We start from the raw sequence: 12,425 nt of genomic DNA, 5'->3' as shown, positions 1-12,425 counted from the left end.
TCAGGACAAACACCTAACAATTATTCGGTATGCGAAGAAAGTCTCACACCGGTAGATGAATAGATTGGGAGCCTATATATAAGGTGTATGGATCTCATAATGGCTTGAGATCTTTTGGGAAAACCGTGCAGTCTTGGCCCAAATCGGATAATAGCACACCATGTTTAAGAGTTCTACGGGCCGGTTGAGTCCAATAATTGGTAGCAAAGCCCAGGTTCGATGCGACGAGTACGGTGATAGCGAAGTGATGGTGCGCGGCTCGATTTACTTAACCTTATAAATTTGGAGATGCGCACACAAGAAGAATCGAGTTTCGGGCTTCGGTTGCCATAATATACTAACAATGTGGGTGACACACAATGAATCTTGAAAATTAACCCGTGGATCGTGGTAATGAGCCATGTAAAACTTAGTTCGAGGGGAAGACCCATGGATCATGGTATGGTAGCTGAAAAAATTGGAAATATACATATAAGGTGTAGGGATCTCTTAATGGTGTGAGACCTTTTGGAAAAAAAACGTGAGGGCTTAAGCCAAAGTGGACAATATCACAAACATGTTTAGTTCTAGGGGCTCGTTGAGCCCAACATTTTTTTTATATTTTACCTTCTTTTTTTTGGAAATTTGGAGAACTAAACTTATTTTTGTAGGGTTGAACTTGTACCACATTCTTCTCTTGTGGTTGTAAAATATTACAAATATCCATTCTTTATCATTGTGAAAGAAAAACTATTTTCTCATATGCTAAAAGCAAGTTTGCAACTTTGTACGTCAGGAAAAGTGGGATAAGAAAAGTGAAACGGATGAGGGACTAGGGCACGAAAACTCTCTCAGCGCAAGTTTGCTAATGTGCGTCATCCATGGGGAAAAGAGCTCGTGTTCCATCCCAGAAGGCTCTCCTAGCTCAAGCAACAACATCGTAAGGTCAATTTCAGCAGAAAAAAGATGTAATTGAAGTTCAAGTAGTTGAAGAAAGCAGTAAGTCGATGAATGATACGGCACCAGTCACGAAGGAACAGGAAACCAATGGAACAGTAGCATCGTCGGCAAAATCATGGACAGAGGTTATGCAGAGGCCAACACACTAGCCCTAGGCTCTCTTGGGCGGAGGAAGTCGAAGCAATGGAGGAAAAGGAGAAGAAGAAATCTGTGTGGGACAACTTTGACATCGGTTAGATTTCAAATGCAGGATATAAAGTAGAATTTATCTCCCCAAAAGTACATGGTGATGCTACAGTGTGTGAAATAGAGATAGAGGACATAAGATCGGAAATAGAATACTGGAAAAATACAGTTGTCTGCTATGTCCTTGGGGCTTTCCCACATTTCAATGTTTTAAATAGTTATGTCCAGAGATTATGGGGGAAGCATGGCATTAACAAAGTTTCAATACTAAGGAATGAAATTGTGTTGGTGAGATTTGACTCAGAAGCGGGGAAGAATAAGGTTATTGAAGGTGGAATATACCATTTTGACAACAAGCCATTCATAGTCAAAGTTTGGACAGCAGACATGGAGTTCACGCGTGAGCAGCTATACACAATGCCTATATGGATACGATTACCAGGATTGGATTTTAAATATTGGAGCCCTAAAGGGTTGAGTAAAATAGGAAGTTTAGTAGGGAAACCTCTTATGGTTGATAAGAACACAGAAAAAAAGACTAGGCTTAATTTTGCTCGCATGTTGATTGAGGTGGAAATGGAAGCATAAATGCCAGACAAAGTTTGGTTCAGGAATGAGAAGGGAGCTTTGATTTAACATAAGGTTATGTATGACTGGAAGCCTAGCTTGTGCAAGTTCTGTAACAAGTATGGGCACAATGAGGAAGAGTGTAGAAAGAAGAAGCCAACTGCAGTTCCAACTGAAACAAATCCAACCAAAGAAGGGGAAAAGGAAGTTGAGCAGAAGAATGCTAAGGCACAACAAGCAACTACAACTTCTAGCCTGGCAGGATAGACTAGGAACCAAAAACAGCAACCAGATGAGAGTGTCAAAAGTCCCAAGATAATGGATGGGAAAATGAAAAACAGGTGAATGAAGGATGGATCACACCAATGCATATAAGTAAACAACAAACACACAGCACGCAGCAGGCAACACATTTCAGGTGCTGGAAGAATCAGGGACAAGTAAGCAGTTACAAGATGGCGGGGCTAATACTGTGGGAGGTAGATCTATTCCCAGCATGGGGAACGAATAGTTTACTTTGCTGGAATGTAAGAGGCTTTAATGGGCCTAATAAGCAAAATTATGTTAAACTCCTTTGCAATAAGCAGGAAGCTAGATTGATAGGATTGCTAGAAACCAAAGTAAAAGTCAATAAAATAGATAAGGTAGCAAGTAGTATGTTTGGTGGTTGGACCTACGTAACCAACCAAGATATGCATTACAATGGGAGGGTGTCGCTCATTTGAAGACCAGACTACTTTCAGCTTAATGTCCAGAGCAAGATAACTCAAGCAATTACATGTAGAGTGCATCATGTAATTGGGCAAAGATCATTTCTCATTATTGTGGTGTATGCTTTCAATAGTAGGGAGGAAAGAAAAGAGCTCTGGAACTACCTGAATGCTACATATCAAGGGTGTCGTGAACCTTGGATCATCATGGGTGACTTTAATGCAGTGTTGAGAATGGATGACAAAGTAGGATGTCTTCCTATTACTGTAGGGGAAATTAGAGATTTTCATGAGTGTGTAGAAACATGTGGTTTAATTGAAATGCCACAGCATGGGGACAGATACTAACGGAATGACAGAAGTGGAGATCAAAGATTTTTTTCAAAGATTGATTGGTGTTTGTCAACAGGGATTGGCTGGACAGAATGCCTGCATATAATGCTACTTTCTTTCCTGAAGGAGTAAGTGATCACTGCCCAATTAGTGTTCACCTAGTCAATGCACATTGCCAAGGAAGAGACCTTTTAAGTTTTGTAATACATGGTCACAAACATCCTCACTTCCTGGAGATAGTAAAGGAAGGATGGGAGGGATTTGTTATATTGCAAGTAGTGAGGAAGCTGAAATTAATGAAAAAGAAATTAAAAGGGATTGAAGCAAGGAGATGCCAGAACTATAGTGGATGAAGTCAATGACTTGAGGGAAGAACTACAACAGATACAAAGAGCAGCACAGATGCAACCAACAGACACCACACTCATGCAATTAGAGAAAGAAACATATTAGAAATTTAGGCAGAAATCATACATGACAGAAGTATTGATGCAGCAAATGAGCAAAGCTACGTGGGTGAATCTAGGTGATGACAACCCTAGCTATTTCTATTCAGTAATCAAGCACATAAGACTTCAACAAGCAATCACATAGCTGAGGGACAAACATGGTTAATTTCAATATGAATCCACAATAATTTCCAACATACTTGTGGAGTTTTATCAAGAGTTGCTGGTACAGAAAGGCCACAACAGAACAAGAGAATTTAGAAGGTTTTTACTTAATGGAATAGTACTAACAATAGAACAACAGCTACAACTGGTTCAACCATATAATGAAAAGGATGTCAGAAACTCTATGTCCAACATAGATAAGAACAAAATCCCAGGTCCAGATGGATATGGGAGTGAGTTCTTCAGGGCAGCCTGAAGATCATAGGGACAAACACCACTGAAGCTATTTTGAAGTTCTTTGAGAATGGCAAACTACTCACTCAGCTGAATGCTACAATGATCTCTCTAATTCCTAAGATTGAAGCACCACAGGATGCTGGACAGTTCATGCCAATTTCTTGTTGCAATGTGATATACAAGTACATCTCTAAGATGATTTGTAAAAGATTAAGTGTGGTCATCAAATCTATTGTGGCTGAAAACCAGGTTGCATTTGTGGAGAGAAGATCTTTGGTGCACAATGTGTTGATTTGATATGACTTACATGGGCATTATAACAGGAAAACTACATTTAGGTGCTTTATGAAGATAGATCTAAGGAAGGCATATGATATGGTAAGATGGAGTTTATAGAAGAGGCTTTGACTGGCTTTGGATTTCCTGCTGCATTTATCCAGCTAGTAATGACTTGTATATCTTCCACAAGATTTTCTGTCAAGGTAAATACAGTAGGGTACATGTATTTTGAGGGAAAAGAGGTCTAATTCAAGGTGATCCCATGTCCCCTTTGTTATTTGTGTTTTTCATAGAGTATCTAGCAAGAATACTAAAGAGGATGAGTAGCCTACCAGATTTTAAGTTTCATCCTATGTGCAAGAAGACCAAATTGACTCATTTGATATTTGCTGATGATTTAATAATTTTCTGTAAAGGAGACATTAAGTCAGTGAGTAGAGTAAGGGAAACACTTCAACATTTTAGTGAGGTAACTGGGATGGAAGCAAATCTGGATAAGTCTAACCTATTTGTGGCAGGTGTAGATGAGGAACTGAAGAAGCAACTACTTGATATAACAGAGTTCTCCCTGGATCTTTGCCAATAAGATACTTGGGGTTGTCACTGTCCTCAAAGAAGTGGAGCAAAATGGAGTGCCACCAACTGGTTGAAAAGATCACAAGCAGGATAAAAATTGGCTACTCAAGAACCTTATCTTATGCAGGGAGATTACAAATCATTACTGCAATATTGTTCTGTTTATACAACTTTTGGGAAGCAGTTTTCATACTTCCACGGAGTGTTCTAAAGGAAGTTGATAAACAATGGAGAGACTACCTATGGGGAAATAAGGAGGATGGGTGGAAGATTGCTTTAGTCTCTTGGGATAAAGTTTGTGTCCCAAAGAAGTATGGAGGTTTGAATATAAAAAACTGTGCTAAGTGGAATATGGCTTCAGTGGGCAAACTAATATGGCAACTGACCATGAAACAAGTCACTTTATGGATTAGATGGGTGCATGGATTATGTATGAAAGATAGTGAAGATTTTTGGAGTCACACTCCACCACAAGATAGCAGTTGGTATCGGAGGAAATCAAACTCCCTTAAAGCAGAGATGACTCATTGGTACCACAATGGTAGATATTGGTTGACACCTAATGGAAAGTACTCAGTATCAAGCAGCTACCAAGCATTGCTGAACAATGTTCAGAGATGGAAGGAGGCAGACCTGGTGTGGAGCTCTCTATTGTTTCCTAGGAACATGTTCCTTTTGTGGTTAGCAAGTCGGAAGAGATTACTAACGAAGGAAAGGTTGGGCAGATTGCAGATTCAAATAGACTCCACAATGTGTGAGTTATGCTATGACTTAAAGGAGGAAACACAGAGGCATTTGTTCTATGAATGTGGATGGACAACAGAGCTGAGGGACAAGTTGGAAACATGGTCAGGCATTAAGATAGAAGGGAAAGAAGTGTTGCAGTCAATACGGTGGATCAAAAGAAGACATTGAAGGCAGTTCAAAAAAGAGATAGCAGCAACAATTCTTGGAAGTGAGATATATCATGTATGGAAAGCTAGAAAATGAAAACATTTTAAGGCGACAACTGTAAATATAGAGGTCATGATCACACAGATACAAAAGGAACTTCAGGAAAGGATGGAACATAGTAAGAGCTCCAAATGAGCACGTAGGTGTAGTTTTTTACTGCAAAGATTTTGTAATCAGTTGCTTTGGTTCTTTGAGGCTGGAAGAGAATACACCTCATGTTCAGAGGTCGTAGTAACTCCAGTGCTCTTTGGGTGTATTATTTGCTAGTAAAAGTAATATTTCACAAGTTATTACCAAAATAAAAAATAAAAATAAAAATAAAAAATTGTACGTCAATTTAGTTCATTCGTGTAGCAAAATGAAATTCGCATATTTTCTTGGATGCAGGTGAATGTGATCATAGCATTCCCTCAACTTCTCAAATTGCATAACTAGAGATATAAATAACATGTACAATTTAGTAGTATTCCAAAATGAAAAAATAGAAATACAAATTAAAATTGAATGGATAGACTTTTTCATTTATTTATATTATTTTGTTGTCATTGTGAATTTTTATGTAGGGATATTATTTGAGAAGTTGAGTGGCGTGAATGGATTAAATGCATGCGTATGACAGTATAAAATAAAATAGGATAGACTATTGAAGAGAAATATAAAATTAACACATAAAGTATAAGTTTATCTATATGTAATTAATTTCAATAGACTTTTGTTACATATAAAAAAAAGGAAGAAGAAAAATTCGGGGAAAAAAAGAACCGAAACCCACTGTGATTGCATCTGTTACAAGTCCATAACTCATGGGAGGTCTGTGGATGAAAAATATTTTTTTTTGTGAAGTTAATTTATTGTACTTGGTTGTGTTAAATTTTCAGAATATTTTCCTCAGTGGTAAAATTTTACACCGAGTGAGAAAAATATTTATACGGATTTTATGCTATATGGACATTTTTAGGATCATCATTTATATTTTTATCACCATAAGACGATATCCTACGGATTTTTCTTCTTTTCTTCTTCTTCTCCTCCTCCACTTCCTCCTTTTTCTTCCAATAAATATGAACACACAACTAATTATCTGAATTGATTTGGTTGGAGAAAATTAAAAAAGACTATTGTTGAATTTTTGTTGAGCTTGAAAAAAAATTATCAAAGAAGACAAAATTGGTCATTTGATTTTTGAAGGCTTAGGTAGAATCTTACTATTGAAAATGGTTGGAATTGGTATAAGAGCTTTGTATATCAAATTAAGAATCAATTGAAATTGATTTGGATCAATTTTGAAGCAAAAAACATATTGGTCAATTTCTATATAATGTGTTATGATGTCGCCAGGATCTTGGCCATAAATTTTGACAATCACTAAAATTTTCAATCACAGAAGCTAAAAATTCTTCATGATCCGTCAGGTTTTATGGCAAAATCATGGTAATCACCATATTTATAAATAACATATTATGGCGATCATCAAGATTTGGCTAGAAATCCTGACTTTACCATAACTTGTTAAGGAAAATCTTTCCCTAATTAAATATAAAATTCTGGCACGGCTATTTTTTTGAAACTTTTCTTAAGGGGGCCAAAATTTAAACGATGGAACTATATGACTATTGTGTAAATCCCCCAAATATTTATGAGCAAATATCACTTTTAGCCCGCGCCAGAAACTATTTATATTCGGTAGCCGAAAAGTGTATAACATTTGTGTAATTTTTATATATATAATATATAGAATGCATATATATACGAAAAATATATAAAATTATTTTGAGAGCGGCTATACAGTATCATTTTTCTAATATTTTTATGTCATATGTGGATGTGAACTATTTTGAGAAAACCACCCTGTATAGCCCCTCAAAATTTTAATAGCCCATATTTTCCCCCTGGACCCGAAATGTCCCTCCGGTCCAAATATATTACATCTAATGGCCCATAATCCATAATACACTGACCCGTCTCTTAACTCATTTTCCTATTGCACTCGGCTCTCAATGCATTGACCCGCCTCTCGAAATACCATTTCTTCTCAAATACAGCTTCTCCATGTTTACTCTTGCTCTCAATGTAAGTCAAAATTTTAGTAGGTTTTTCGATTTTTGTTCATAGTCGACTCTATAATGGAGGAAAAGAAGTCTTTGAAGAAAAATAGGAAGTTGAGGGCATCTCCACATTCTATGAAATTAGCTGGTAAATTAGTAAAATATAACCCTAGTTTTATTAGGAATGATGATGACGATTTTGAAGATTTACCAGAATTTGGGTGCGATTTGGGGCATGCAACCCCTCAGTCTGTTAAAGCAATGCAAAATACCCCTATTGAAGGAATGCAAAGACCCATGTGAATAGAAGGACTCGTTCACATAGCGGGACTCCCAACGATAGAGTAACGAGGTCACAAACTGCTCAGCGAGTAGTTGTTGAAAAAGACACAAGTTCAAAAAGAAAGATCAAAATGGTGGGAAAGGATATTGTGAAGGATAAGGGTAAATGTTCTAAAAGGAAGGCTAAAACGGATGGGGATGATGTTCTATCAAAAAAGAGAAAAGTTCATGTTGATCAAAAATGTTCTAGCTCATCTGATTTATGTGCGCTTAGTTTATTTTAATATGTAGAAAATTTATCCAATATAGTAGTTATGTTCCAGATTTGAATATAAAATATATCATTCTTTTTCATATTGCATATAATTTGTATCAAGTCAATAAGTAATGTGCAATTTGTATATAAAGTGTATCATCTATCCACATAGTGTATAAGTAATGTTTAAAGTGCGTATTTGTGATTGTTGTGAAGCTTATATATATTTATATTTTTGTGTTGCCTGCAGCTTTGGGATTACTATGTTCCTTTGGGTGATCATTATAGTACTCGTATCAGTGTGCATACAAACTGCAGTATAGTGAAACATTTGAAAGATACTTTGGATGATCAACAGATTGAGATATTTAGAAGAACATGTTTTGGTTATTTTGTGGACTTGTCCGAATTTTTTTTATACAGAACCAACTTATCCATTCACTATTGCTTAGGGAAGTGGTGTCACCTAAAGATGATGAGTTATGGATTAAAGTGAATAGCACCAAGTTGCACTTTGGACTTGCAGAGTTTTGTATTATCACAAGTTTAAAGTGTAATGGTGATCCCAATAAGGATTATGAATCTGTCAAGTCGAGTTGGTTGATGGAATTGTACTTTCCAAGCATGTCGAAAGTGTCTAAGAAATTGTTAAGTGACTATTTCTTTAAAAAGATGTAAAAATCTGATGAGGACACATTAAAGATTGCAGTATTGTATTTCATTCACAGTTTCCTATTTTCTATTACGAATGATGATTTGATAACAAAGAATAATTTTCTGTTGGTTGAATCTGGTGATTTTGAGACTTTTCCTTGGGGAAAAGTGATTTTAATGCTATATTGGAGTCAATGAAGGATAAGGTTCGTAGCAGGAGAGAGATGTACCGGTATGGTGGTTTGCCTTTGGCATTCCAGTGTTGGTTTTATGAATGTTGCCCCTATACTCACAAAACTTCGCTTATCGGATTGGTGATCTTGTGCCACGCATACTAAACTGGACTGTAAAGAAGAAGGTGACCTTCAAGAGGTTGAGGAAAAAAAAATTTCTTTTAAGTCAAGAGTAGGTAAAAAATATTTTATGAATCTACTTTTGATACATAAATTATACATTTCTGATACATAAATTATATATTTCTAATACATAATATCAATTAAATTTATGATGTATAGTTTCTACAAGTAATATATTGGTTGTCTTTTATTTTTTAAAAATTTCATGATTGCTAAGTTTTTTTTATTTATTTGTAGTTGGTGTTTGGTAACATTTCCCCAACAAATATTGAACAAACAAGGCATGAATTGCATGATTTTGTCCCTGTGTATGAAGATCAAAATGCTGAAGTTAATCCAAGAGATGATGTTGATGATTTCAACACTCGACCTAAAACAAATGCTAAGAAGTACCCCAAAAATAAGCTGGACTCACAACCTATCAACAATGAGAATACAGATCCACAACCCAGTAACTTGAGTTCAAACGAGAATGAGCTGAAACTTCTGAGAAGTGAAATCAACACGGTACAATTTTATTTTGGCTTTGAGCAGTTCTGACAACTTAATTGATATTCGGTTTCACTTTTTCTTTTATAGGTAAACGATAAAGTTTTATCTTTGGAGCAGTTAATGATTACCTCATTTGAAAAGGTTTTTAAAGCTCTAAGTGAACACGATGCTTTAAAGGTATTCTCATGACTATGCTTATTTGTTATTTTTACCTGTTACTATAATTTTTACAAATTTTTGTATATTTTTTCTGAACAGGGTAATAGAAAAGAGGAGGACCATCATGATAGTCATGGCCATTATGATACCAGTGATATTCATAAAGATTATTTTGGCGATAAGGAAGTTGTAGAGAATAATTTTGGTAGTGAGGAAGTTATGGAGAGAAATATTGGCAGTGAGGAAGTTGTAAAAAAAAATATTGACACTGAAGTAAGTCTAGAGCAAACTGTTATTGTTATGAAGGGTGTGGTGAAGGATTCTATAGAAGCTGATAAAAATAGTGAAGGAGTTGGTGATGACGAAGCCTTGATTGAGGATGCCGAACCTAAAATTACTGCAATCACCCAGAAGTTTTGTGACAAGTTATTGGTGGAGGATTCTATACAAGTTGTTGGTAAAAACAGATGTGAGGAAGTTGGTGAGGACAGTGGTTGGACTAGTGATGTTGAGGCTCAAATAACTACAATCACCCAAAAGTATTTCAATCAAAATATTGTACATAGTGATTGTTTAGGATTGGATACAAATATTGCTACTATGCAAGATGATCGTATAGTTGTTGTTGATCATGACACACCTGAAATAATCCTTAGAGAAAAGAAAACAACAGGGGTCATGAAGTCACCATTCATGAACAAATTTGACTCTGGTGGCACCATCCAAGTTGCTCAAGATAAGCCAACTAAGTCAAAGAAGTCCATCTTGACAAATAAGTCCATCTTCACTATAAAGTATCATTTTCAGGGAAATGTTGACAATCCTGTTGATTTCAGAATATTATGTAAGTGGAACACTTTCATCAATAGAGGCTTAAGGACTAATGCACTGTAAGTTTTATGTTTCAGTTTTTTTTTCTTGTTTTTTTTTCGTGTTTCGTGTTATGAACCATATCTTTTTATCCTGATTCATCAGGGACGGTGTTTATACAGAGATTAGCAATAAGCTAAATAAAATCTTTGAATTTGGAGTTGATGATATTGGAGAAAAAAATAGTTCTACACATTTGCATATCCCGGCCTACCCTTGTGTGATTCAGAAAGTCAACGTTATAATGGTTCTTCATATTTTCAGTATATTGGTGTTAATTTGTTAGCATAAATGTCATTTATTTTTCTTTTATCCATGTTATAATTACATATAGATTATATCTGTAATAAAATGAGAAATGAGACTCGGTAACTCTTGGATAGTAGGCGGAAGAAAGGATTAGAACAATAATGGCAATAGAAAACATAGTATCAACTTGAAAGAGTATCTTTTTATGTATATTTGTAGTATCTTCTATAAAATGTATAATCGGTTTATACATAAAATATACATTTTAGTTTTCTCATACTGTAATTTTCTGACAATGTGTGTTTATTCTTCATATTTTAACATATTGATGTTATTTTTTACTATTTGAGAAAGAAAGGGAAGTACGGTGTTGATGTTCCAGTAAGATTCACAACTACTGACTGTTGGTTTAGCTGCTTGATTTCGAATTTGTACAAGAAGTTTTTGAAGAAAAAGAGAGACATGAATTTGATTACTGAAACAGATCTAATTGCTGAGTATATACTTGGGTATTTTTTAAGATGTAATGTTCCTTGGTGTACTGTTGATGAAGTCCTTTTTTTCTATAAATCTATCTGATAAGTGGCACTGGATATTGGCGAGACTGTCATTCAAAGATCTGCACATTTATATATACGATTCCATGAGTGGCGCGCGGCAGAATAGTGCAGTTCGGAGATCAATTGAGCCATACTCAGTGTTGCTCCCATATTTCCTTCATCGTATTGGTTTTTGGGACACAAAGGAGAATCCTATGGGAATCCCCACCATTGATCCTTTTGAGATTCATGTCATTGATGGGTTGCCAACGTAAGATAACACGTAAATTATTATTGAATATTTCTGATTATTATTCATTTTTTGTACATGAATTCCTATTTGGATATTATACTAATTTATTCGTTTATGTGCGACCTTGTATGTAGTGACTGTGGTGTTTATGTTGCTGCATTTGCTGAGTACATCATTTAAGGCAGCAGTATTCCTGAAGCTATTGATATTGATGGGATACAGAACCGATATGGTATATTGCTATGGAATTATGGAGTGAAAAAACAAAGAGCACATGCACTTAGTGATGACGAGTCTACTGGTAGATTGAAGGATCTGGCCAAAGAGGATAACAAGAAAAAGGACAAGTCGCATTCCGTTGTTGATGACAAGAATTTGAAGGATAACAAGAAAAAGGTCAAGTCGCATTCCGTTGTTGATGACAAGGCTTTGAAAGATAACAAGAAAAAGGGCAAGACGTGTGCCGTTGGTAATGACGAGACTTTGAAGGATATCAAGAAAAATGGCAAGTTGAAGGGCAAGAAAAAGTAGTTTGGGATAGTTTAGCAGAAAATTCACGTGTAATTTTAAGATGAAGTAGTTTGGTTATGATATTGTCTTATGATTGGATATAGTTGCATACCTATATCACGTTTTATGCTTTTTATTTGGGATGTTTTTGACCAATATGTTTGAAATGCTAATGTTGAATATTACTTTTAATTGCGACTTGTTTGTTTTCAGTTAATAGTGAAATTATGTAAGTTTCAGATTTTGTGTAATTTTGACTTTTCTACAGTTTTAGTTTGTAATTTATACAAATAATTTGTTTCGACAAGTTTTGCAAATTTAGCTGGTGTTGCTAAGTTGTTATAGGAAGTTTTATGAATGAAGTT

At 35.5% G+C, this 12,425-nt stretch overlaps 2 protein-coding genes across 2 annotated transcripts; both read left to right on the top strand.

Moving 5' to 3' along the window:
* The first annotated feature begins 1,122 nt into the window (after nucleotides 1-1,122).
* LOC117278431 (uncharacterized) lies at nucleotides 1,123-1,713 on the top strand. Its single transcript, XM_033657917.1, has 2 exons — nucleotides 1,123-1,171; nucleotides 1,238-1,713. Exons 1-2 carry the CDS (start codon nucleotides 1,123-1,125, stop codon nucleotides 1,711-1,713), a joined length of 525 nt encoding a protein of 174 aa, XP_033513808.1.
* A 2,779-nt stretch (nucleotides 1,714-4,492) lies between these two features.
* Nucleotides 4,493-5,356, top strand: LOC138908384 (uncharacterized). Its single transcript, XM_070199046.1, has one exon. The coding sequence runs from the start codon at nucleotides 4,493-4,495 to the stop codon at nucleotides 5,354-5,356; it is 864 nt and encodes a 287-aa protein (XP_070055147.1).
* The last annotated feature ends 7,069 nt before the right edge of the window (nucleotides 5,357-12,425 follow it).

The sequence above is a fragment of the Nicotiana tomentosiformis genome, chromosome 3 (genome assembly GCF_000390325.3).
Source record: "Nicotiana tomentosiformis chromosome 3, ASM39032v3, whole genome shotgun sequence".
NCBI lineage: Eukaryota > Viridiplantae > Streptophyta > Magnoliopsida > Solanales > Solanaceae > Nicotiana > Nicotiana tomentosiformis.
The sequence above is the reverse complement of the archived record's forward strand: the minus strand, read 5'-3'. Positions and strand labels throughout refer to the sequence as shown.

Excerpts from the sequence above, each read along its gene's own strand:
- LOC117278431 (XM_033657917.1), top strand. The coding sequence starts at position 1,123 with ATGGAGGAAAAGGAGAAGAAGAAATCTGTGTGGGACAACTTTGACATC. Across the intron at positions 1,172-1,237 it reads GTGGGACAACTTTGACATCG|TGTGTGAAATAGAGATAGAG; the intron begins GTTAGATTTCAA and ends GTGATGCTACAG.
- LOC138908384 (XM_070199046.1), top strand. The coding sequence starts at position 4,493 with ATGGAGTGCCACCAACTGGTTGAAAAGATCACAAGCAGGATAAAAATT.